The sequence below is a fragment of the Aquarana catesbeiana genome, linkage group LG10 (genome assembly GCF_042186555.1).
Source record: "Aquarana catesbeiana isolate 2022-GZ linkage group LG10, ASM4218655v1, whole genome shotgun sequence".
NCBI classification, from domain to species: Eukaryota; Metazoa; Chordata; class Amphibia; order Anura; family Ranidae; genus Aquarana; species Aquarana catesbeiana.
Genome location: NC_133333.1, coordinates 90424207 through 90451868, shown reverse-complemented (window position 1 = coordinate 90451868; position 27662 = coordinate 90424207). Strand labels below are relative to the sequence as shown.

The window sequence follows — 27662 nt, the reverse complement described above, 5'->3', positions numbered from 1 at the left end:
TCCTAAAATGACCAGATCTATAGATTTGAATTTAAAAAGCTTACCTCATTTGTTCGATGGCCACAAGCCTCACAGTTTGTGGCCATGATAATAACATCCTTGAAATGAGGGATTTCTAGCATTCAGTCAAGGAGGATAAAATTGGATATACACAATGCCATCTTTTCATTTTCCATCACAACATCTTAAGTGAAATGCCGCTCCCCCCATTACTACCAGCTAGCTTTTGTGCAAAAACAGGACACAAATTAGCAGCAGTTGCCCACAGTCAACATTGAGGATATTTCATCTTTGGGAATAAGAAATAATGCTTCTGTTTCGTTACCATGGAAACTGCCTCACTTTTTTCCAGGTTTAGTTCCTCCCATGTTAATGGCCCTATTGTACTTGTCTAGTAGAGCTGCATGATTAATCCTTAAGATTCGAAATTGCAAATCTTTTTCCCTTCCAGATCTTGAAAACAGCATTTCCCGATTCTATTTAACAAGTGCAGAGAGTGCTCACAGCTGGGAAAATAAATAATCCAGTATAATAATCACATCACCACGGATAACTAAACAAAGTAACATTTGTTCTTAGATCAAAAGGAATGAACTTCTGTGTTTAGATGAGGGAAGTTTAACCAGACTAAACCTTTCTGGCACTTGCTGCTTACAAGTTAAAAATCAATATTTATTGCTAGAAAATTACTCAGAACACACACACAAAAACACACCCACCAGAGACCCTAGGGAATAAAATGGTGCTTGTTGCAATATTATGTCACACTATTTGCGCAGCAGTCTTTCAAACGCAATTTTTTTGAAAAAAAAAAAAAACTCTCTCTCTCAAAAATAGCCAAAAAATGAAAAACGCCTGTAAACGAAATGCGGCTAAATGTGAGTTACCACGTTTGGCATCTGAAATGTTGGAAACTTCGGTATATGAACTCATTTTTTGCCATTAAAGAAAAGCCTATAAAAAAACGCAACTGCCTAAAAACAACATTAAAGGAACCTGTGTACATGTACACATAAGAACATTGGATGAGTTCAGGGGCAGCTGAGAAAAGCATCCAACTGCCTCTGAACATACGTTTACCAGCAGCAGTGTACATGAGGCCTTAGCAGCTCTACTGTCTAGGCAGCCTGAGGCAAAGATCAAATATTTGTCTTTTAACCACTTCAGCCTCGGAAGTTTTTACCCCCTTCACAACCAGGCCATTTTTTTGCAATACGGCACTGCGTTGCTTTAACTGACAATTGCGTGGCCATGCAATGTTGTACCCAAACAAAATATGTTTTTTTCCCCCCACAAATAGAGCTTTTTGGTGATGTTTGATCAGCTCCGTGGTTTTAATTTCTTGTGCCATCAAAAAAAACACCCCCCCTCAAAAATTTATCAATTTAAGCCAATATGTATTCTGCTACTTTTTTTTTTTTTCAAACAAAAAACACCAAACTCAATAAGCATATATTGATTGGTTTGTGCAAAAAGTTATCATGTCTACAAACTGTGGGATATTTTTATGACATTTTTACTAATACTTTACTAGTAATGGCGGTGATCAGCGATTTAGTGGGACTGCGACATTGTGGCTGACAAAACCAGACACCAAGTGAAACTTTTTGGGGACCAGTGACACTAATTGTGATCAGTGCTAAAAAAAATAAAATGACACCGACAAGGAAGGGGTTAACATCAGTGGCAAAGGGTTAAGTGTGCTCCTGGGAATGCCGACAATGATCTCTCTCCATCTGACAGAATGGCAGTCTGCCTCTCTGGCAAATGGTCGGCGGCCATTGGACCTGCCGATTGGACACAGCGGGAGCCAATCACAGCGGGTCGCCGGCGGCGTGCACACGCCAGAAGCGAACGTACAGGTACGTTGTGTAGCGCAGCTGGCCCGCCCTGCCGCAGTATATGTGCGGTCCGGAAGTAGTTAAAATAGAAGTACAGCCAAAGCTTTTTTGGCTGTACTTCTATGGAAGACAGGAGTGCAGTTCATTCTGCAATACTGTTACCTGGTTTCAGCAGATAATGGGCTAAAATCTGCTACCCTAACGTCACAGAGCTGGTCCAGGTTCTGAAGAGATCCTGACCATATGATCAAGATCCAGCCAGATGCCTGAACCAGCAGCTGGTTCAGGCTCTCAGCAAGCTGCTGAGCACCTGAGCCAGCTGCTCCCGCCCCCCCTCCACAGCCCAGTGCCCCAGTGAGCGCTGGACGGGCAGAGCAGAGAGCGGGTGAAAGAGGCACCAGCCCTCTGCAAGCTGAAGCCATGTTTGATCGCTTAGTTCTCAGTCCTAGAGCCAGCAGGGGACTGATGCTGCATCCACCTAGGGGAGCATAAAGGTTATTTTTTTACTAAACCCATACTACTCTTAAAACAAAAGCATTATATAAAATGATCATACTCGGAAGTCAACCATTACTGCTTCTCAAACAGTTGCTTCATCCAGCTGGAAAAGACAAATATCACACCCAACGGATCAGTAAATAAAATATGATGAACTGGTCAAAACTTTTGGTGGGCTCTTGCAGCAAGGCCAGAGCATAAAAAAAACAAAACACAAAACCCAAAACACACTGCTTGAAAGGATACGCACTAACTTCATGTTGGTGGCTGCAGGAGCATTACATTCCGGGCAATTGGTTTGGAACTGAAGCACCTGTAACAAAGCAAAAGATATCTGTAACATCTGGTGTTATAGTCAGGCTATAAATGGAGAAAGGTGCCACAATAGTCAAGTAGAACTGTAGAAAGAAAAAGGGGAAAAAAAAAACAAAAAAAAAAAAAAACAAAACTATTTTGGATAAAAAGTAAAGGAGGTTTTTAACCCTTCAGTATTTATTCACCCAAACCTCTTCTCTCCACAAGTGTCAAAATAGGAAAATATTTTGTAATATGCATTTGGTTTAGTCACTATGTAAATTCAAGATCATGCACCCCCTGCTGGTACAGGCCCTCCCCAAGCACAGAAGGAGCCCATACTTTAACCAGGGGGTAAAGGAAGAGGGAGGGAGGAGAGAAGGAGAGGAGGAGAGGAGGAGGAGAGGAGGAGGAGAGGAGGAGGAGAGAAGGAGAGAGGAGGAGAGACACACAAGGCCAAACAGTCCTTTCCACACCTTGTTCTACATTCATGGACCCCCACTAATGTGCATCCTAACCCCTTCCACTGCTCTTCACAAGAAACTAAATTTTCCAATGTGTCTTTTTAGCAGTAACCAATGGGAAACTGTTCAGCCAGATCTAACCTATCCCAAACAGTACACTACCTTACCTCATTACGGAGGTCTTCAGCATCATCTTCACTTTTCTCTTCAGAAGTCTGCAGGTCAATCGTGCTCTGAAAAAAAATGTGCATCAAAATACAGTCAGTCAATACTTCTAAGTTGCATACTTGTTCTGGGTCAGTGCAGCTTTTTTTTTTTTTTTTTTACTGAATTAAAATACAGCCCATTCACTGTAATGTACCCATGCATACAGGTGTGTAAACAAGCGCCGTGCATTCTTCAGGAAAAAAAAAATAAAAATAATCCCAGGATTTATTAGGCAGAGGTGCTTTCAGGAATGTCTGGGACTTTTAAAAATAAAAAGGGCTTTATGGCTACTTAAAACGTTTAAATTGGCAGGTGTTGCAATTTTTTTGTCACATGGTATTTGCACAGTGGTTTAAATGCAATTTTTTTTTGGCAAAATACACTTTTTTAAATTCAAAAACCATAATACATAACTCACTTTTTGGTAAAATATATAAAAAAAAAGGGGATGTTAGGTTGAGCAAATAGATACCAGACATGTCACACTTTACAAATAGTGCATGCCCTTGCAATGGCAACAGACGTACATTTTACTATCCATAGACAGTGCTTTAAAAGCCTTTACAGGTTACCACTTTAGATTTACTCAGGTGGTCTGGTGCTAGAATTACTGCTTATGATCTGACATTCACAGCAATACCTTACATGTGCAGGATGATTGCTGTTTGCATGCACGCAGGACCAACGAGGTAGAGTGAAAAAAAAAAAAAAAAAAAAAAAAAAAAACGCATTTAATATATGAATTTTTTTTTAAATGTAACACTTTTTGCCTTCACGAGAAATGTAGATATCCCTTGTGATAGCAATAGGCAGTGACTTCTACTCTATATGGAGAGATCTGGGGTTTAGACAACTCCAGATTCCTCCTCTGCACTTAGCGTTGGATCACACCAAGATCAATGCGATCAAATGCTTTCCGTTTTTAGAAAGGGCACCAGAGAAACTGGAAGTGATGTATGCTCATCCCTTCTTATATCATAGAGACGGACAGAATGGTTCCGGTCTGTGTCCGTCTCTATGATCAGCTGGCTGGTTGATCAGGTGACCCAGTAGGACAGGACAACCCACGAAAGTGGGACCCCTCTGGCTGCTAATTAGCCACTGATTGTTTTTACAAGAGTCTACCGTTGGTGCTAAACCCCGCCACTTGCCCACAGCAGGGCCACACACACACAAACACACAAACACCAAACCCCCCCCCCCCCCCAAACATACCCTAGCCATCCTACTATGCCCGTTTTATAAGAACGTGTTCAGAAATGTTTGTCCAAGTACACACTTTACGTAGCGTAGTATCAATTAGCTCACCTCAATTCCCAGTAAGGAGTCCTGTTCTTTGCTTCTCCTGTAACGTGTTACTGTGAGGGCCTCATCTTTGTGAGGAGCAAAAGGATTCTCAACAAAACTGTTCCCAGAGGGGTCATCTAAAATCTAACAAAAAAAAAAAAAAAAAACGGTATGTATTGAATTTTGTAAAAGGCATTATAAATAATCCAGCCTGCATACAATGAGTATTGATCATATACATTTCAAGGTGTCATTTATAGCTCTGTATGCACAGCCTATAGTAGAGTAGCCTACAAGTCTTCACATACTGTCAGCAGTTTGTTTTCAAACATGAGACGAGGCATGGCACAGCACAAGTTAATGTCATGACCTCTGTCCGTAGTGCGAGAACATTTCTTGTGAAGAAACTATGTATCCTACAACCCCTGGATGTTAGTCTAGTGCAGTGCAGGTGAGAACAGTAATTGCCCTGCAGCTTTAAAGAGTTTTTCTTCTTCTTCCCCTTTAAAAATAATAAACGACTTTACAAACATGTCATACTTACCTGCTCTGTGTAATGGTTTTGCTCAGCGCAGCCCTTATCTTCCTTTTCTCTGGTCCTTCCCAGGCTCTCTTGGCATCTCCCTGCTGTCAAGTGCCCCCACAGCAAGCGCTTGCTATGGGGGCATCTGAGCCGAGGCTTCATGTGTCAATTCAGACACCGAGCCGTGGTTCGGCCCCGCCCCCTCTCTCCCGACTAGCCAACTGACTTTGAATGACAGCAGCGGGCCCCAACGGTGTGTCTCAGCCAATCAGGAGGGAGAGTTCTGGTCAACCAAGGTACTCAGGAATATTGCTAGAGGAAGCTCAGGCAAGTATTAGTGGGGCTGCTGCGCACACACACACAAAGTTTTTTGTTTACAAAAAACACACCCCTTCTGCCTTTAGAACACAGTGGGTGGGATGTCACATCTTGAATGATGGATGACCCACCTCCCATAAGAGCATGACAGGCTATAATTGATTTCAAGAGGCAGGGATTCCCATAAGCGAGATAACACTCCTGTAAATGCTACTGCAGTGTTCTATACTACACATGCAGCAATCAACTAGGAGGTTCATCACACCTGGCACCCCACTGCCACCTTACTAACAACCCACCTCCTGTCATCCTCATCCCCTCCCTATAACCCACTTCCAGCTTCCAAACACCTGCTTTGACAAAGCAGCATATTGCAGCGTTGAAGGGACAAGGGTCTCTTCCCCACAATTGTGTTGTGGCGGGTAAAGTGGTCTGTGGATAGGGGCATATTGATATATGGAACACTACATTAGCAATAAAGATGCCACCCCAGGTGAATGATTAAAGGGTTACTAATCCCACAACAATAAAATCAGGTCTGTATATGCAGTAAAGCATGCCAGTTATAACCCTTAGTGTGGAACCTAAGGGTTTAATTCTCTGCATTGCGTAAAAAGGGTGTTCAATCCTGTCCTCTGAGGTTCTTTACACTAACTCTAAAAAAGAACCTGATTTTCACAGAGCCTATAGAGTCAGGCTGCACATGCTCAGTTTGGCGTGCATTGTTAGAGAGGTTTTTTTTTTCCCCTTTTCTTGGGAGGGTACATGCCCAATAAGCACTGTCCAGACACAGGGTCAGGGGTCCTGAACCCTGATAGGACAATTGTACGAGAAATGGAAACTCTTCCTAAATGCTTTAACAACTGATAGAAGTCACATGACTGCTTTATACAGCTGATTTGGGGGGGGGGGGGGGGGTTGGGGGGGGGAGTTTGTTTACTAAAAAAATTGCATTTCTATGTTCTGTGTAATGTGGGAGACCAAATATAGTGCATGCAGGTTCTGGGTTTAGTAACACTAAACTGGCCAAAGATGGATCAAACCTTGGCTGGTTCAGCAGGGACCAGTGAGAATTCAATCCATGGGCAGGCTGATTGGATCGACTTGGGTGCAACAAGCATGTCGGATTTTTAGCAAGTGCTTGCCAGCAGCTACAGATGCTAGCAGTAATTACAGTGTTCTCCCAGCAGGGGTGGCTTCCGTGCCCCCCCCGCCGTGGTTGCAGGAAAGAAATTGCGCAATGGCTTGCTTTAGCCAAGTTCTCAGTGAATTATATTTTTTTTCAAATAGAACAGCAATTACTTTGTTTACATGCTGAGCAATCCTAGACTTGTCTACTCACAAATGTGAAAGGCGTTTCCCCAGCCTTTAGACTCTCAAGTTTTGCAATGAACTCCTCAATCTTGTCTGCGATTTCAGCATTTTCAGCCTATGGTGTAACAGAAGAGATATTACCCAGATGCATGTTGCTTATGTACTGATGATGACAGACTGCTTGACTGAAGGGGAACACAAAACAAAAAGGTTAGAACAAGTCATTAAGTCTATAAATTAGACAAGATTTGTTACAGTTGGGATCACTCCTTAGCCTTGGGTTATGGATCCAAAGCTTACATCAGCTCTGCTATAGCAGAGTAGAATGCCCAATCCCAACAGGGTGCATCAAAAACCTTAAACAGATAACAGTATTTGTATGCTTAACATTCTAGTCACTGCCCAGCACAGCGCTTACTTGCTTTAGTGTTCCTGTTTCTAATAAGCCATAGGCACCCGCATAAAAGCAAGGTACAAGGAGTCTCTAGCAGACTTCTTGTAATTTCCGAGAAGCCACGTCCATACACATTAAAATAAGTTAAGCCTCGCACACACAATCGGATTTTCCAAACGGGAAATGTGTGATGACAGGCTGTTGGCAGAAAATCCAATCGTGTGTATGCTCCATCGGACAATTGTCAGATTTTCCGAGCGTGTGTACACAAGTCTGTCAGACAAAAGTACAAACACGCAAGCAAGGACTAGCCAGAGGTGATTGGTTTTGTAAACTAGCACTCGTAATGGAGAATTAACATTAGTGATGTGGCAAAATTATGAAATCTCTGAAGCCGCTTTGCTGGTGATACTGATGGAGTTATTGCAAACACATTTTCAAAGGCTTTTTTTCCCCCTAGCGATATCAAGAAGAATATGTTGTTTTTTTTGGGGTAAGTTACTACAGCACCATTATCCTGTAGTTTTTAAGATCAAAAAATACAACTATGTTGGTGTCCCTTATCAATTTTACATTGTATTTTTTTTTTTTTTTTTTTTTAAATGTAACTGCCTACTCCCAAACTGTCATTTGAAGTAAAACACATAGCCATGTATTATTCTCCACAATTTTTTTTTTTTTTTTACTGTGCATTAAAAAAGAAAACAAAAATTAGACATGCTATCTGCCAATAGATCTTAACCAAAAAGTGTATTCAAAAATATACCAAATCAAATCATTACTCAACCAAAAAAAAAAAAAAAAAAAAAAAAAAAAAAAAAGGAAGAAGAAAAGGACACCAGCGCTAAATAGTGGACACCTGTAAAGCAATCAAAAGTAGGGCAATAAAAAATCAATAGAAAGGGGTTTAAACCCAGCGCAGCTGAAAAAGCACCATAACTGATCGAAAACGGATAAAACAGCACACACAAAAAAAAAAAAAAAAAATCCAGCGCTCAATGGGTTAAAGACAGTCCGCAGCAGATGAAAAACTGGTGTTGAATAATAAGAAAGTTTATTCAAAAATGCAGCTAGTAAAAACAGTCCTGTTCACTCACAATAATCAAATGGATTAGCGCTTACATAGTCACCTGAAGTCCGAGAAACCAGGAGCTTATGCTGAGTTCCAACCAGAGATGTTCTCCTGCATGACAGGAGAGAGGAGCACAATGGAAGGCGAGACAGCCAACTGTCCTTGCTGGGTCAGGGTGTGATCCCCGGGGACCTGCTCACCCACATGCAGATGGAGATCAGCGTGTAGAGGGGTAAAAACACACCAGCCGCAAATCGATGGAGCAGGGCTCCGTCCCACGAGTGCCAATGACGTCAGCCAGGACTGTGACAGTGCAAGATCGAGAAACGCATCAAGGCAACATTAAACATAGCTTTTGGACCTGTTACCACGTCCTATTATTCATCATCATTTGGGACTCTACATCTCCTGGCAATCAGTGGTAGCTTAGACAGACAGCTTTTTTAGCTTGTCATACTTAGACCTTCCAGCAGAGGGCTCTACATCTCCATAGTAGTGCTTGAGTAGTGGATTGCACAGCGTGTGAAGGTTAGATCTACAACTGATTCATCACAGCTACGCAGGCTTTTCCCTTCCTGAGCCAGTGTCTCAGCTCATATGTTTTAAGTACAATCCTGTCTGGGTAAATTAACAAAAAATATGTTCCTTTACTGATAGGAGTGTGTAATTCACCGATTCTTCTTGCGGACGTAACCGCAACTAAGAATTCAGTTTTGAGAGTTATATTCCTAACAAGATTGTCTGTAATGGTTCAAAAGGATCTTTTGTGAAGGCTTACAAAACTACTGGACAGGTCCCATTTAGTAGGAGCTGGTCTGGACCTAGTAAGTGCTCTAAAGAATCTTGTAACCAAAGAAACTGAAGAATTTGGCCTTTCTAGGCATATTCCCAGGGCAACCACTTGCACTTTAAGAGTGCTAATTGCAAGAACTTTGTCCGTGCCATTTTGTAGAAATCTCAAAACGTCTTCTACCGTTCGGTTTGACGAACGCCACACCAAAAGTTATAAACGCTCCAAACTTTAGCATAAATATCTCTAGTTAGTTAGTTTTTCTACTGGAGAGTAAAGTGTAAAGTGTATAGTAGAGGCTCTGACAATACCTGGGTGGTATACTAGAGATAGTAAGTCCTGTCTGAGAGGAAGCTGCCAGAACAGTTTGTCATTTGTAGAATGGAGGAAAACCAGGCTTTCAGCCAGAACGAAGTGATGAGAATTACTGACACTTTTTTTGTATTATCGTTTAGCATACCTTTGAGATGCACTGCTGACAGGGAGTGTAAAAGGTTTCTCTGCAAACTCCAGGATTTCTGTTGACAGCAATAGAAAAGCCTTGCTCCTTGTGCCCCCGTTTGTTCAGGTATGCCACGGTAGTGGCATTGTCTGATAGAATCTGCACATGGGACCCCTGGAGGTTTGGAGAAGACAGCCAATGCTAGGGCGACTGCTTTTAACTCCCTCCAGTTTGAGGACCTGCTTTGGATTGGGACCAAATTCCCTGTGCTATACTTTGATCCCAGTGGGCCCCCATCCCCAACTGCTGGCATCTGTTGTGATTTTTTGGTCGGGAAAGACCATAGTAAACCCTTTGACAAAACTGACTGACATACCCACCAAAGGGTCCTCTTGACCCTGGTGGGGAGCTTTACTTTTGTGTCTAAGGTTTCTAGGCTGTGATCCCAAACCTTTAAAAGAGAAAACTCTGGGAGGGGCCTGAAATGGAGCCTCGCCCATTGAATGGCTGGCATTGTCGAAATTAGGTTAAGTCAGCCCCGGGAACCTTTTCTGATCGATACCTCTTGGTTTGTTTGTAGCCTGACTACTACATTCATGACTTTTTTTTATAAAAAAAAAAAAACCCCACACACAAACACCCCACCACACAACCCCTTTGTGCTACAGAATCTATTTGATAACCTAGAAACCAGGGCTGGACTGGGACAAAAATTTGGCCCTGGACTTCTTTCAGACCAGCCCACTTTAATTTTGCAAATACGCACAAAAACTGTATAACACACACACACACACAGTTTTGGGGGGGGGGGGGGCGCGTAACGAGGGAAGAGAGAAAAAGGAGAGTATCATGGGGCCTGGGTCCCCTACATCTGTACTGGCTGCCTCTGCTCTGCTCTCCCCAGTGATGGCAATAATAGTTACACAGCCTCACCCGATGCCTGCAATAAGACCTCTCATGGCACGCTGCTCTCTGCAGGCTCCTCCGCACTTCTCGTCTGTCCTGGATGCTGTGATGTACAAGCACCCAGGGTGGACGGGAGGGTCTGGCCAGCATGCTGTGAGAGGTCCTATTGCAGCCGCTTCCAGTGTTGGTGTTGGAGAGCCTGTCATTAGGCCCCACAGTGCCGATAGGTCAGTCCACCCCTGCAGTACTCAAAGTAATTCAGGCCACGCAGCCATTACCTTGACAGGCTGTCACTCAAACCGGCCCACTGAGCCATCGGCCCACCAGGAAACTTCCGGTAGTCCCGATGGCCAGTACATGCCTGCTAGAAACTGAACTTGTGGAGCTGCATTAAAATTAGATTTTTGAAGGTTCACAATCCAGCCCAAGGCTTCCAAATGACTGCGGGCCTTGGCCAGGTCTACCTGCAATTTTCCTCTGGAAGGGGCAAAGGAGGTCGCCCAGATAAGGGATTAAGGCAATTCCCTGCAGACAAAGAGGAGCAAGAGCTTCCACCATTATTTTTGTAAACATTTGTGGGTCGGATGAAAGACCAAAATGGAGGGCCTTGAAGTGTAGATGCAGCACCTCCTTCCCCTTATTTATTGCCAGCCTGAGAGGCTATAGGCACATGCAGGTAAGCATCTCTTAAATCAATTGATGCCATGAAGCATCCCTTGATTAAGAGATTTGACCATAAAGATGGAGTTCATACGGAGTCTCCTGTATCGGACTGAAAAGAAAAAGAAAATGTGCAGAGCAAACAAATGTTGAGAATGGTAATTATCGACAATAATACAGATGCAATAGCCACAAAACCAAACTGGTGAAAATGTCAGGGACAAAAAAAAAAAAAAAAAAAAAGGGGGGGAGCTATAAAGTGACATATGATCAATATAAAAATATGAAGTGATTAGTGAGTAACATGAGAAGTCCACCACCAGAAATACCAGTCTCTTACTGGAACGATGGGACTTATACAGGTGTACACCTGACAAGCCAATCAAGCTTGGAAGGTAACCAAGAAAGCACCAATTCAATAAATGGTGTGCAGCATCTGGGTGGGCATTCCGGTGGATTCAGCAGAATGGACACAGCTTACATGCAGCTGTAGATCAGCCAAATCATGGGTAAAGGGAAAGAGATGGGGCACATAGCGTGATAGATTGCTGGGAGTTGTAGTTCCTCATTGCGGACAGATTGCTGGGAGTTGAAGTTCCTCAGAGGCTGAGGAGAGGTGGCAGGTTCGTCCTTTCTCCGGAGCTCTGTGTGGAAGATGTTCCCTCCTCTCCGCTCTCTTCAGACTCTCTATCGGACTGACCTGTTAAAACCATTAAAGTTGAGAATGAGACGAAAGCTTCCTGACGGTTTCTTTACGAGGAAAATATGGGAATAGAAACCCTGATAACGTTCCTCTGGAGATACCTGAATCACAACTCCCTGTTGCATCAGATCCCCCAACAGGTTCTTCATGGATAGGGCCTTTGTTGTGTCCCTTGGCAGGTTTGTTACAAAGTCTTTCTGGAGGAAGATCCGAAAGCTCCATTTTGTATCCCTGGGCCAGCAGGTCTAGAATTAATGGGTTTTCTGTCATACTTGCCCAGCGAGGAAGGAATTTCTGAAGACTTCCCACTGTCAAATGATGAGTCATTGCGATTTATTGGTTGTGCAGGAGGATGGAAAAGGCATTGCCCTCTGCCTTTGCCCGTTTGTGTCAACCAATTCCTTCTCTTGGGGCTTATAGCCTTGTTCCTGAGTTTGAGGTTGAAAAAGGTCACTTGACTGGCTGCATTTTCTTTTTAACAGGACAAAGATTTATTTTTATCAGCTGTCCTATCTAGAACTGAAGGAAAGAAAGTGGCGCCTTCTAAGTGTAGTATATTAAAAATTTAATGGATTCAATGTAAAAATAAATAAATAATAGCAAATACACTCACAAACAGATGAGAGAGACAGGCATGTATAATGGGTGTCATTCGCACTTATCCAGAGGATGCAGGGCTGGGACTGGTGTGTACCGAGAAGCCGTCCTCAGTAGCAAACGCAGCGGTGGAGTCCAATGCCTTCAGTATCCGGGGGGGGGGGGGGGGGGGGGCGTAGGATCCATGAACACTGGAACGTCCTGCTGCAATGTCGTCACTTCCGGATTAAAGTTCAGCGGGAGGGTGCGCGCGTTCGAAGCATGCATGCTTCTTCCTCAGGCCTGAAATTACACTGCGCCTGCATAACTCACTTCCGGCCGGCCCTCTACTCTGAAAAAAAAAAAAAAAAAAAAAAAAAAAAAGGCGGCCTGTAGCACCGGACATGCTGCCGCCGCCTAGGACCTGCCCCAGAGACAGACAGTCGAGCTCTCCCTGAGCTGTGGGGAGAAGCGTCCTTTTAAATTTGGTGAAATTGGCATTTCCTAGTGGGCGGAGGTCAAGTGGTTAAGCTGCTGGTGTGACCCATCATTTGGATGTGGCAGAATGGTGGTCTTATTTCAGAGCACCTTATTCACAAGCATGGTCAGAAATATCACAGACTTACCCTGCGGAGAGGCTGCTCCTGCTGTAAACCCGCAATAGTTCTTTCCAAAAGTCCTTCAATCGTTGTAAGGGCTGAAAAAAAAAAAAAAAAAAAAAAAAAAATTAAATATAGCTTCCAAAAAATGTAGGCACTAGATCTAAGAAATAAAGTGGTTGCAAAGTTAAATATTACTGCCAGCCCCTCCCTCTGTTCTATTAAGCAATCCTACACTGTGTACAAGTTTTTTTTCCCCCAAAATTGTCCCTGTAAATACCTTTTTTTCCCCCAGATAGTTTCTGGCCGGACACATGACATCCGGCTGCTCTAAGGGCTACAGCGGGAGGAGCCAGTCTGTCAGCCAGGAGGTCACATGACCGCTGTGCTCTCCACTCAGCCTCTCCCCCTGTAGCCCTTCGATCGGGGGAGTAGAACAACCAGGGAAGCGGTCACGTGGCCAGCCAGAAACAAACAAAAAACCAAAACACACACACGGTGTAGGATGGCTTTGTAGAAAAGAGGGGCTGGCAGAGGGCAAGGCTTGAAGGCACCCCTTAGTGTGTGGACTATGGTAATCATGGCTGCCGAACCACGATTACCATAGTCAGTTTATGTGCTTCTGTCATCCTGCTGCACTCCTATCTCTTTCCCTGTTGGCTTGACAGGCAGGGAGGGGGGGGAGAGGAGAAAGGATGACAGAGGCACATAAACTGACCATGGTAATCATGGATCAGCAGCCATGATTACCATGGTCAGCACATTAAGGGGGACATAGGAACAGGCAGGATCAACCAACCAACTAAATTGTGGCAACAATCGATTCCTTTTCCGCCGCAGGGTTTACTGTGGTAAAACCAACAGTCGTGGGCAGTGCATCACCAAGCCTCCATACCTCAATTCTGCAAAGCCACAACTTGGTCTTCAATCCATACATTTACCAGATTCTATCACCACATTCTATCACCACAGCCAGACAGGTGCACGTGTGCCATCTTCTACCTTTACCTTTGTCACAATCTGGTAAATGTATGGATTGAAGACCAAGTTGTGGCCTTGCAGAATTGAGGTATGGAGGCTTGGTGATGCACTGCCCACGACTGTTGGTTTTACCACAGTAAACCCTGCGGCGGGAAAAGAATCGATTGTTGCCGCAATTTAGTTGTTTCATCAGATCACAGCACTTTTTTCAGAACTTTGATGTAGCCCACTAAAAAGATGCTGCATGCTTCAGGCTTTGATATTTGTGATTAATTTGCAGTCCTTCTATTTTTTTGGTACGATGTCTGTGGAGCCATAGAGAGCCTGCTTGGAGATCATCTGTTATCAATCACTGAGCCCAGGGGTGGCTCCATAGCATGTATTGACGCAGCTGAACACTGTCACACGCTCTAAGGTGAGCGCAACCACTTTGGGGGTCACCGGGGCACATCACAGCATGATCTGGGCACTTTGATTCAGCAATTGGATTTTTTTCTGTGAAACACTTTATGCACCGAAGTCCTCTTTTTGGAATTTTCACAGCACATTGTGATATTATGTTGGAGGATTTTTCACAAATAAGGACAACCGTTATCACTTATATGGTTATATGTATATATATATATTTTTTTTTCAATATCACCTGTCACTTATATGATCATATTGGAGTTTTGCATGTGATATGTATATGATATATTATTTATAGTGCACGGTTTTATTTATTTTACTGAATATCATCGATTAATAAGTGTTTGTTGCACTCATTTATTTATTCATGTAAAATTGATTTCAGTTCTTCATCATTTGCACATTGCACTTTGGATTTATCGTATATGGCACTTTGTTGCACGTCTTTGATATATTGATTTGTATATGCAGAATTGATTTCAGATCTACATCATTTGCACATTGTATTTTTTAATATGGTACCACTAGGGTGAATGGACATAATGATACACACCTAAGCGCAGCGCAAATTTTTTTATTTTAGGTTTACTGCACAGCCATGAATACATGATCTGCGTTTGCAGCTGGGCATTTATATTTAATTTTAGTTGGTTTGCCATTAAGGTATTGGATCATTGTGGCTCGCAAGATTTTTTCTTTAATATCTGAATGATGTATGTAACTACAGGCATCATTCAGATATACCTGCTCAAAGCCCAGGACGTCATATGACGTCCGTGGGCTGGAAGTGGTTAAACAGCACAAGCATGGTGCCGTTTAACCTGCTATAAGGAAACTGGATATCCCACACCCTCTTCAGAGCAGCCACATTTACAGTTCTCTCCAACCCTCCCAACATATGAACATACATTTACAAATATGAGAGAGATATCCACACATATACTTTTATAAACCATATATACAACTCTCAATCCTCATTGGAGCCATTGGTTGGCAGTATAGGGTTTCTCAGGCATAGCCATAAATGAGAAGTTAAGATTCCCCCCAACTTGAATCACTTCTATCAGAGCGACTCGCCACACAAATATTGTTGGGTAGAGGGAACCAGCTACCCCTGCACTGTGCCATGTAAGATGAAAGTCATATGAAGCAGCAAGCAGAGGATAGGTGTGGTGGGCAACTTGGATAAGGAAAAATGTCAGAGTATTGGAGCGTAAAGTCAGGACACCTCAACTGTCAGACTTCGACAGTCACCATGGCAACCAGAATTTAGCAGGTCCTGGTAAGACAAAAAAACCCCCCCCCCCCACACTTTAGGATGACATGTAAGTGGGCTGCTTTGCTGATCTCCTTCTGAAAAGGTCAACTACCTCTGTGTCTGGCTTCCCACTGCATAAATGTTCTAGGTCAGTGACAAAATAAATAATTAAAAAAGGAAGCCAGGAGGAGCAGCATGACTGCCAGGGGAAGAGGCACTTTCCAATAGAAGTTAGCACACAGAATTCTGTCAGCATTTTTCCAAAGTCAGAAGAGCATTCAGTCATTGCACAGCAACATTTATACATTGGTGGACAAAAGCACCAAGGTTCTCCATTTTGAAAAATGGTGCTATGAAGATGACAGGTCAAAGAATTACAGGATTTTTTTATAGCGCCAACAGTTTGCACAGCGTTTTACAACATGAGGGCAGACAGCATAGTTATAAAATAATTCAATACATGGAGGAGTCAGAGGGCCCTGCTGGTTAGAGCTTACAATCTAGTAGGGAGGGTCAAGTGATACAAAAAAAAAAAAAAAAAAAAAAAAAAAAAAAAACACCCCACACAACAAACACCACCCCAGATTGGAGGTAGGGAATTCCATAGGGTGGGAGAAGCTCAGGAAAAGTTCTGGAGCTGAGCATAGGAGGAGGCGACGAGGGAGCTAGAGAGCAGGAGATCTTTGGAGGAATGACACGAAAAAGTAGGTTGGTATTTTGAGGCTAGGTTAGTGATGTAGTTGGGGGCAGAGTTGAACGGTTTGGTAAGCGGTTAGCATTTTACATTGAATTTGTTGGGCAAGTAAAAGCCAGTGGAAGGATTGAGAGAGGAGCAGCAGACACTCAATGGTTGGTAGGGTGGATGAGCATGGCAGAAGCATTCTCAATGGACTGAAAAGGGGGGGGGGGGGAAATCTCATAAGGGGGAGTTGCAGTAGTTGAGACAAGAGAGGACTAGGGAGTGAGCAATTTTAGGGACTTGGGAGCTAAATTGAGGAAAAGAACCTCCAAGGTAGCATTCTCAAGAATACTACCGGTACAGCGAGCCACACCAGAAAGGCAGAGGGAGATTAGGGAAGTAAACAAGTGGCTGAAGAGCTGGTGTAGTAAGGAGGGGTTTGGGTTTGCCGACTTCTCAGTCGATCACCAGTACTATAGAAGGGACGGACTGCACCTATGAGGAGGGTGCAGATCAGCTGGGAGTAAAGATAGCCAAAAAGTTAGAGGGGTTTTTAAACTAGGAGACGGGGGGGGGGGGCAGAGGTAGCGATAGCACAGAACATATTCCAGAGGGTAGTATAAGGGGCATCAGTGATAGGTTGACCAAAGCACATAAACCCAAGGCAAGTATAGTAGCAAGTCCTAGTTGCAATCTCAGAGGATAGTATGCGACCAGTCTAAACTACGTGCCATGTTCACCAATGCCAGGAGCCTGGCGGACAAGATGGGTGAACTAGAGATGTTGTACAAGGAGAATTTGGATTTTGTGGGAATTTCAGAGACCTGGTTCAACAGCTCTCATGATTGGCTGGCAACCACATTTTTATATTATAATAGGTCTATATATCTATCTCAAGAATAATGTACAAGTGAATGTGAGAGATGACATCACTAAGGGAGCTAGGGAGGGGTGGAATCCTTATGGGTAGAGCTCCAAAAGGATGAAGCCAAGGGGAAAAATATTACTGGGAGTATGCTATAGGCCCCCCCAACCTGAGGGAGGAGGGGGGAGATGGATCTCCTATCAGAAGTTGGATTAGCAGCAAGGATGGGAAGTGTTATAATGGGGGATTTTAATTATCCAGACTGGGCAGAGGAAACCACGATTTGTCCAAGGCTCGCCAGTTCCTAAATGTCTTGCAGGACAATGTCATGGTTCAGATGGTAGACGCACCAACTAGAAATAAAGCGTTACTGGATCTACTGATTACCATCAATACAGACCTGATCACGGATGTGGAAATACGGGGCATTTTAGGAAACAGCGAACATAGGTCAACTGACTTCAGTATAAATCACAAACAGATAACATAAGGGGAATACAAAGACACTGAATTTCAAAAGAGCCAACTTCCCTAAACTACAAACCTTGTTAGAAGGCATGAATTGGGATAAAATCTTAGGAACAAAGAACACTGAGGGGAGATGGGTTTGCTTTACGAGCATATTAAATAAGGGCATTAGCCAATGCATCCCATTGGGTAATAAATTTAAAAGAGCGAACAAAAGTCCTGGATGGCTTAACTCCAATGTAAAAATGCATATAAAAAGCAAAGAAGAAGGCCTTCAAAAAAATACAGGGTTGAGGGATCATCAGCATTCAGACTTTATAAAGAATGCAACAAGAAATGTAAGGGTGCAATTAGGGCAGCCAAGATAGAACACGAAAGACATAGTGGGAATAGAGCCAAAAAAAAAAAAAAAAAAAAAATTTTTAAAGACTGGAGGGCTTGCACCCGAGGATACTTAGGGAACTTAGTCAAGTAATTGCCAGACCATTGTTCCTAATTTTTACTGACAGACTACTAACTGGAATGGTACCAGCTGATTGGAGAAAAGCCAATGTAGCACCAATATGTAAAAAAAGAGCCAAAATACATCCCTGGGAATTACAGACCAGTTAGCCCAACATCAATAGTATGCAAGCTCTTGGAGGGGATAAGGGACTATATACACACGCTTTAAGTAACGGGAACGGTATCATTAGCAGTAATCAGCATGGATTCATGAAGAATCATTCTTGCCGAACAAATCTATTTATATTTCAAAAACTGGCGCTGAAGTAAATTGATAACAAAAAAGGTAAAAGCCACTGGAGCTGCTGCACAAAAAAAAAAAAAAAAAAGTGCTAAAACGCAGCGAATATATATATATATATATATCTCAATGCAACAATACCATGTGCTGTGAAATGGGTGATTAAAAAAAAGTTAAAATCCTAAAAACAAATATGTGAATCCCCCTTTCGGAGACCCCACTCGCCAAAAATGGCAGACCCCTCAACTTTACAGTCTGGGATGGTAAACAAAGTCACCTGAAATATTGCAGTTCCATGAATGAATCAATGGATGCTTGAAGGCATGAAGAATATCGCATTCCACCGGAAAAGAAAGAAAGGGTGATATAGTGAAGTACCGCTGGGTAACTAGATGGCGCACACTGAAGCGCTACTTACAAGATGTAGGCAAAAACAGGCTTTCAGAGAGAACTTCCTTCTTTCTTTTCCGGTGGAATGCGATATCCTTCATGCATCCATTGATTCATTCATGGAACTACAATATTTCAGGTGACTGTTTACCATCCCAGACTGTAAAATTGAGGGTCTGCCATTTTTGGTGAGTGGGGTCTCCTAAAGGGAGATTCACATATTTGTTTTTAGGATTTTGACTCTTTTTTTATCACCTAGTTCAAAGCACATGGTATTGTTGCATTGCCATTTTGTTATTTATATAATTTGTTAATTTCACTTTTTTTATACTTTGTTCATGCACAGACACGTATTGAGGTTTGTCATTATGGATTTATATTTTAGTTGCTAGCGCTGCATTTATTCGTTTTATCAAACAAATCTATTAACCTTCTATGAGGTGGCGAGTTGCCATCTAGATAAAGAAAGGCCCGTAGACGTGGTGTATCTGGATTTTGCAAAAGCATTTAACAGTTCCCCATAAACGTTTACTGTACAAAATAAGGTCCGTTGGCATGGACATTAGGGTGAGTGCATGGATTGAAAACTGGCTACAAGGGCGAGTTCAGAGGGTGGTAATAAATGGGGAGTACCCGGAATGGTCAGAGGTGGGTAGTGGGGTCCCCCAGGGTTCTGTGCTGGGACCAATTCTATTTATTTTGTTTAATGCAAATAAAAAAAAAAAATTAAAAAAAAGAACGCATTTGGGTGGCAAAAATATGAATGGGGGGGGGGGGGGGGGGGTGAGAGAATGGGAAGCTAGGATGTAAAAGGACCTGGGGGTCCTAGTAGATGACAGGCTCAGCAATGGCATGCAATGCCAAGCTGCCGCTAACAAAGCAAACAGAATATTGGCATGCATTGGCAAGACTCTGGTCCGGCCGCACCTAGAGTATGCTGTCCAGTTCTGGGCACCAGTCCTCAGGAAGGATGTACTGGAAATGGAGCGAGTACAAAGAAGGGCAACTAAGCTAATAAAGGGTCTGGAGGATATTAGTTATGAGGAAAGGTTGCAAGCGCTGAACTTATTCTCTGGAGAAGAGACGCTTGAGAGGGGATATGATTTCAATTTATAAATACTGTACTGGTGACCCCACAATAGGGATAAAACTTTTTCGCGGAAGGGAATTTAACAAGACACGTGGCCACTCATTAAAATGAAAGAGGTTTAACCTTTAAAACTACGTAGAGGGTTCTTTACTGTAAGAGCAGCAAGGATGTGGAATTCCCCTCCACAGGCGGTGGTCTCAGCGGGGAGCATCCATAGTGTCAAGAAACTACTAGATAAGCACCTGAACGACTGCAACATACAGGGATATACAATGTAATACTGACACATAATCACACACATAGGTTGGACTTGATGGATTGGTGTCTTTTTTCAACCTCACCTACTATGTAACTATATGAAGACAATTTATGGATGTCACAATATTCAACCTAATACCATAAACAAAAAATTTACAAGCAGACAATATAAATACCTTGAAGAATATTAAATATCTAATATTCTTGTATCTCAAGGGCATTTCTGGATGAATAGTACTAATAGACTGACTCGAAAACAAAGTGAGTTTATTGTCAGAGTTGGCATCATAAATACAATGAAAAAAGTATAATAATTCAGTTTGGGTAAAAATATGAAATAGTTATAAAGCTGTAATAAGCTTATGAAAAGCATGTGTGCTTCATAATGTCTTGTGCTGTCCAAGAAGAATCAGTGTGTGTGTAGAGCACACATTCATTTCTGCTACCTTCAGCAATGTCTATACAAGAGGAGGTCCTAACTCAGAGTTATATATGGCATTTGATTGACAAGCCCACATATAACACTCTATACTTAAAGTAATGTGCTGATCATGTAATGTCATAACCAAACATTTACTAACATGAACACATATTACCAAACTAACTACATTAAGTAACTATATACTAATACTTATTAATATGACTGAGACTACACTAAACTTAACAGGATATAAACAAATACCGTGTGTATTATTCCTCTGGCTACGTAGATACATGTCTATTTTTTGTCTTCTCATGACATTCTATACCAAGATACCTTATATGTCATACTCATACACCAGAAACTTATTGCTAACTCAGCTTCAGATGAGTATCTAATCCACTGAACATTTAAACAAGGTCATGCACACATACTTACTATTTATTATGACTAATCATAAAACCCAAATGTGTTTTGCACGCTTGCCATGAATATAACACCTATAAGTGCTGAATTATGAATAATATTCTAACATACCTCCTTTCTGTGTACAAGCTGGAATCTCAAAATCAATCTCAGGGATACGCGTTGTTGCATAATCTGTTTTTACCACCTCACGGTTGACATCCTGTCCAGAAAAAAAAAAAAAAATCGTGTGCAAGAGTCACATTGAACAAAATGATACAGAGAGACACACAACACATGTTGATCTTTTATGTCTGTGAAAACATTAATGTGCATTTATCATACTAAGCAAACATAAGATGGCAGTCAATGGTGTACTGATGAGCAAAACCCTTCTGTGATTAAAGCAGTTTTTCTGGGACGAGTTCAATCACCATACTCTTCTTGTAAATGAGAATGTACTGGAAAGAACTTAAGATATTTGGGTGGCTACCAGAACCCCAAAACAGCGACTTAAGGGAAGAGGATTCAGTAGCAGCAACCCAAGATTAGTCCGTAGAACATCCACCAGGAAGCCCACTGTGTGAGACAGTCCTGGACTCTGCAATTCTGCCTGGGAGGACTTGTCCACAGTGGATTCCTGATCCTTAGCAGCTTCCTCCTCTTCATCCTGAGTCATTTCCTCAAAAGGGTAGGAGGAGGGAGAGTGCCCATGTTTGCGTTTAAAGTCAGCAATTCCCCTGAAAGTTAATCACGCAGACCAGATACGGCTGCAGAAAAGACCTCCCTTAACAAAAAGTAGAGGACTGTGCACCTGAACTTTGTAGGGGTCCTCCCTACTCAATAGGGATATTTGGAAGCCCAACCATCATCCCCTTCCCTGTTAGTGTGAGGCCACGGGCTTGACGAGAGTTAAAAAAAAAAAAAAAAAAAAAAAAAAAGCCAGCACACCTATGTGGCACCCCCAGAAGACAAGCATCCCAATAATTCCTGTGCCGATGTTAAAGTAACAGCTATTGCTGCTTTGGAGGGGTGAACAGAATGATTTTCAGCTTGGTGTAACCAGGTGTTCCAACTCTGTACATGAGGAGCTCCAAATGTACTGTGCTTGGGAACCAATGAAAATGGTGCTTGCATCCTCTTCCACTGGAAGAAGGGGAATATGTACACACACACACACACACACACACACACACACACACACACACACACACACACACTATAGGAGTGAGTCTATGGGAATGTTTGACCATTCTACCAGAAGTGCATTTGTGAGGTCAGGCACTGATGTGGACGAGAAGATCTGGCTCTGCTCCAATTCATCCCAAAGGTGTTCTATCAGGGTTTAGGTTAGTACTCTGTACAGGCCAATCAAGTTCCTCCATCCCAAACTTGCTCATAAATGTCTTTATGGACCTTGCTTTGTGCACTGGTTCGCAGTCATGTTGGAACAGGAAGGGGTCATCCCCAAACTGTTCCCACAAAGTTGGGAGCATGAAATTGTCCAAAATGTCTTGGTATGCTGACGCCTTAAGTGTTCCCTTCACTGGAACTAAGGGGCCAAGCCCAATCCCACACCATAATCTCCCCTCCACCAAATGATTTAGATCAGTGCACAAAGCAAGGTCCATAAAGACATGGATGAGCGAGTTTGGGATGTAGGAACTTCACTGGCCTGCACAGAGTCCTGACCTCAACCCGATAGAACACCTCTGGGATGAATTAGAGCGGAGACTGAGTCAGGTCTTCTCGTCCACACGAGTGCCTGACCTCACAAATGCGCTTCTGGAAGAATGGTCAAACATTCCCATAGACACACTCCTAAACCTTGTGAACAACCTTCCTAGAAGAGTTGAAGCTGTTATAGCTGCAAGTGGTGGCCAAACTCAATATTAAACCCTACGAACCAAGACTGGGATGCCATTAAAGGTCATGTGCGTGTAAAGGCAGGTGTCCTAATACTTTTAGTAACAGCGTTTATATAAAGCTCACTCTACACACAGCACTCTTTCTGCAAAATTGTGTTATGATCCTAATCAAATATGTACATCAAAAGTTAGGTCATGTTCAATAATGATATTTCAGACTTCTAAAGAAAAAAAGACGTTCTTTAAATATGGACTAGGATCATGTTTCCTCTAGTCATGATACACAGATCCTTACCCTTCCGTTTCCAACTTTGAGTGAATATCGAACACCTTGTTCCTGGATCCGCCCAGCAGACTGGATCTCTGTGTTAGTCCAACTACACGAGTCACAAGTGAACGAACTGACAATGATCTCCTTGAAGAAAGGAACTCTGGTGAAGAGAAGTCTCGTCATTCCCTGCATGGAAAGCACACAATCATTTTACAATTCTATGGGATGTGTTCAGGGACTTCGTCCTTCACATCAATACGAGCACCAACATTATAATTACATTGTAAAGAAACCCAAATAAAAATATGACAAAACTATGTAGCTGGTTATTAGAGCTGCACAATTAATCAAAAAAAAAAACCAACACGCAATCTTGATTCAACCCCCCCTCATGATCTTAACTTGACATTTCCTTGATTCTATGTAACAAGGGCAAAGCTCTGCTCAGAGCTGTAGAGAAAAAAAACAGACTTCAAATATGGAACTTCCGCTTTAAGTACTTGTGACCCCCTGACTTGCCTTTTTTTTTTTTCGGGGGGGGGGGGGAGTGTGTACCTAGTTTTCACAGGTACCCAGCTCCCACTTCCTCTCCTGGCACCAAGTGGAAGTTCACCTCTCCCCCCTCCCATCTTCTGGGACACTGTGCAACCCAGCTTGCGTGCCTGGCTATGAAGCCACAGACGGGCGCCCACACTTGCCTGAGGGGGCGCCAGGGACTCTCGGCATCTTAACCATGGCCAATCGGCTTCACAGCCAAGTGCATTGTGAATGGTCCTCTGATGTGTTCCAGATGATGGCGAGGAGGGGGGGGGGGGGGGGCAGGAGAACTTCCACCCGGTTTGCCTAGGCCATCTGAGCACAAGTGGATACCTGTCAATACCAGGTCCCGCCCCCCCAAAAACACCAAATGTCAAAGAGGAGCGAGGGAGGAGGCCTCAATACAGAACTTCTCCTTTTGGGAGAACTGACCCTTTAACCACTTCAGCCCCGGAAGGATTTACCCCCTTCCTGACCAAAGCACTTTTTGCGATTCGGCACTGCGTCGCTTTAACTGACAATTGCGCGGTCGTGCGACGTGGCTCCGAAACAAAATTGATGTCCTTTTTTTTCCCCACAAGTAGAACTTTCTTTTGGTGGCATTTGATCACCTCTGCGATTTTTATTTTTTGAGCCATAAACAAAATAAGAGCGACAATTTTGAAAAAAAAAAAAAAAAAAAAAAACGCATTTTTTACATTTTGCTATAATAATTATCCCCAAAAAATATATTAAAAAAACATTTTTTTTCCCTCAGTTTAGGCTGACCCGTATTCTTCCACATATTTTTGGTACAAAAAAAAAAAAAAAAAAAATTATGATATATATATCTATATATATATATATATGCGTTTATTGATTTGTTTGTGCAAAAGTTATAGCGTTTACAAAATAGGGGATAGTTATATGGCATTTTTATTAATTTTTTTTTTTTTTGCTAGGAATGGCGGCGATCAGCGATTTTTATTGTGACTGCGACATTATGGCGGACACGTCGGACATTTTTGACACTTTTTTTGGGACCATTGTCATTTATACAGCAATCAGTGCTATAAAAATGCATTGATTCCTATATAAATGACACTGGCAGTGAAGGGGTTAACCACTAGGGGGCGGGGAGGGGTTACGTGTGTCCTAGGGGAGTGATTTCTAACTGTCAGGGGGATGTTGTGTGACTGTTGTGTGTATGACGTCACTGATCTCCGATGACAGGGAGCAGAGATCCAGTGACACTTGTTACTAGGTAGATTGGGGAGATGCTGTTTACAAAGGCATCTCCCCGTTCGTCCTCTCCGTGAGGCGATCGCAGGTATGCCCACGGCGATGGAGTCCGCGGGACCCGCCTCACGGAGATCGCGGCAGGCACGTTCAAAGTAACGTACAGGCACATTACTTTGCGCAGCCGTGCCATTCTGCCGACGTATATCTACAGGAGTCGGTCGGGAACCGGTTAAAGTGGACGTAAAGCCGATTTTGAGCTGGGAACACATCTGCAGTGTTTTCTGATCTCTCTTCAAAGCACTATGTCCAGTGGCTTTCTCCTGCTCCATTCTTCTATTATCAGCCTGATAACTTGTGACAAGTTCTCCAGGACAGGGGATAGAAGGGTGTGTCAGGGAAGGTGCTAGAAATAGATTAGCAGACTGCTAAAGGATTCACAGGCAACCTCTGTATGTGTGGGGAGGGGGTGTGTGCCTTTCCTCCAATCAGCTGTCTCACAGCGTCTACCAATAATCCACTCCTAACAGGACATGCACTTTCTAATCAGTATATACAGGTGAAGATGTAAAACTTATGTAGGGAGATTTGGCAGCACCCCATGTGACCAAGGCCTAAACACCCCGCACATACATGACTGCAGACCTAAATCACATGTCTGATGCTTCTATAGAACTGTACACACTCCAATCAGACACCAGCTCCCCCGGCTGTCCTATCACAGCCCTCCTCTGTACTGTCAGTCCAGCCCCTCCTCTTACATTCTTATAGCAGTTCATACACAGAGATTCGATCGCCTCCGTTTGCTGCTCCTCGTCCTCCGCACTGATATCCCGGAACAAGGAGGACACCGGCTCTGGGGCGCTCAGCACAGACATGCTGACGACTGTCTACTCGGCCTCGAACACGCTTCCTCCACCGCACACGTGACCAACCCGGAACTCCCCGACCGCCCATCCTTAAAGGGGAATGATCGTCTTTTTATGTCAGGAATAGCGAGAGGACGCAATGCCTACTGCGCATGCGCCATACCAAAACCTTGCAATCGAATGATCATGATTTGGCCGGGGGAGGAGCCGAGCACACAGAAATGACTGTGTGATGAGTGGGCGATACCTGACTACAGTCTGGTTGTCTGACAGATGTCATGTGACGGGGAGGGGCCATCCCATCCCCCTGCAGTAGCAGACTGCATTTCAGACGGGGGGGGGGGGAGTTCAGTCTGGGGTGTCAGTATTTATTAAATGGGGGGATGCAGTCTGGGGTGTCAGTGGTTATGGGGGGTCAGTTTGGGGTGTCAGTGGTTATGATTGGGGGGTCAGTTTGGGGTGTCAGTGGTTATGATTGGGGGGTCAGTTTGGGGTGTCAGTGGTTATGATTGGGGGGTCAGTCTGGGGTGTCAGTGGTTATGGGGGGTCAGCCTGAGGTGTCAGTGGATATGGGGGTCAGTCTGGGTTGTCAGTGGTTATGGGGATCAGTCTGGGGTGTCAGTGGTTATGGAGGGGTCAGTCTGGGGTGTCAGTGGTTATGGGGATCAGTCTGGGGTGTCAGAGGTTATGATTGGGGGGTCAGCCTGGGGTGTCAGTGGTTATGGGGGGTCAGTCTGGGGTGTCAGTATTTATGAAATGGGAGGATGCAGTCTGGGGTGTCAGAGGTTATGATTTGAGGGTCAGTCTGGGTTGTCAGTGGTTATGATTGGGGGTTCAGTCTGGAGTGTCAGTGGTTATGGTGGGTCAATCTGGGGTGTCAGTAGTTATGGTGGGTCAGTCTGTGGTGTCAGTGGTTATGGGGGGTCAGTTTGCGGTGTCAGTGGTTATGGAGGGGTCAGTCTGGGGTGTCAGTATTTATGAAATGGGAGGATGCAGTCTGGGGTGTCAGAGGTTATGATTTGAGGGTCAGTCTGGGGTGTCAGAGGTTATGATTGGGGGGTCAGCCTGAGGTGTCAGTGGTTATGGGGGGTCAGTCTGGGTTGTCAGTGGTTATGAGAGGGAGGGCGGCAGTCTGGGGTGTCAGAGGTTATCATTGGAGGGTTCAGTCTGGGATGTCAGTGTTTATGGAGGGGGTCAGTCTGGGGTGTCAGTGGTTATGGGGGTCAGTCTGGGGTGTCAGTGGTTATGGGGATCAGTCTGGGGTGTCAGTGGTTATGGAGGGGTCAGTCTGGGGTGTCAGTGGTTATGGAGGGGTCAGTCTGGGGTGTCAGTGGTTATGGGGATCAGTCTGGGGTGTCAGTGGTTATGGAGGGGTCAGTCTGGGGTGTCAGTGGTTATGGGGATCAGTCTGGGGTGTCAGTGGTTATGGAGGGGTCAGTCTGGGGTGTCAGTGGTTATGGAGGGGTCAGTCTGGGGTGTCAGTGGTTATGGGGGGTCAGTCTGGGATGTCAGTATTTATGAAATGGGGGATGCAGTCTGGGGTGTCAGAGGTTATGATTGGGGGGTCAGCCTGGGGTGTCAGTGGTTATGGGGGGTCAGTCTGGGGTGTCAGTATTTATGAAATGGGAGGATGCAGTCTGGGGTGTCAGAGGTTATGATTTGAGGGTCAGTCTGGGGTGTCAGAGGTTATGATTGGGGGGTCAGCCTGAGGTGTCAGTGGTTATGGGGGGTCAGTCTGGGTTGTCAGTGGTTATGAGAGGGAGGGCGGCAGTCTGGGGTGTCAGAGGTTATCATTGGAGGGTTCAGTCTGGGATGTCAGTGTTTATGGAGGGGGTCAGTCTGGGGTGTCAGTGGTTATGCTGGTCAGTCTGGGGTGTCAGTGGTTATGGGGATCAGTCTGGGGTGTCAGTGGTTATGGAGGGGTCAGTCTGGGGTGTCAGTGGTTATGGAGGGGTCAGTCTGGGGTGTCAGTGGTTATGGGGATCAGTCTGGGGTGTCAGTGGTTATGGAGGGGTCAGTCTGGGGTGTCAGTGGTTATGGGGA

At 43.9% G+C, this 27662-nt stretch overlaps 1 protein-coding gene across 1 annotated transcript in view; it reads right to left on the bottom strand.

Moving 5' to 3' along the window:
• The window catches only part of ZPR1 (ZPR1 zinc finger), a 37592-nt gene extending 11860 nt beyond the window's left edge, over positions 1 to 25732 (bottom strand). The window contains exons 1-9 of the mRNA XM_073602393.1: positions 25512 to 25732; positions 23020 to 23181; positions 20989 to 21079; positions 12916 to 12986; positions 6775 to 6861; positions 4613 to 4735; positions 3265 to 3330; positions 2586 to 2652; positions 45 to 115 (exon numbers count right to left, since the gene is read on the bottom strand). Coding sequence (XP_073458494.1) covers positions 45 to 115; positions 2586 to 2652; positions 3265 to 3330; positions 4613 to 4735; positions 6775 to 6861; positions 12916 to 12986; positions 20989 to 21079; positions 23020 to 23181; positions 25512 to 25628 — 855 coding nt within the window. The 5' untranslated portion in view covers positions 25629 to 25732. The remainder of the gene's footprint in view (positions 1 to 44; positions 116 to 2585; positions 2653 to 3264; positions 3331 to 4612; positions 4736 to 6774; positions 6862 to 12915; positions 12987 to 20988; positions 21080 to 23019; positions 23182 to 25511) is intronic.
• Positions 25733 to 27662: the final 1930 nt, after the last annotated feature.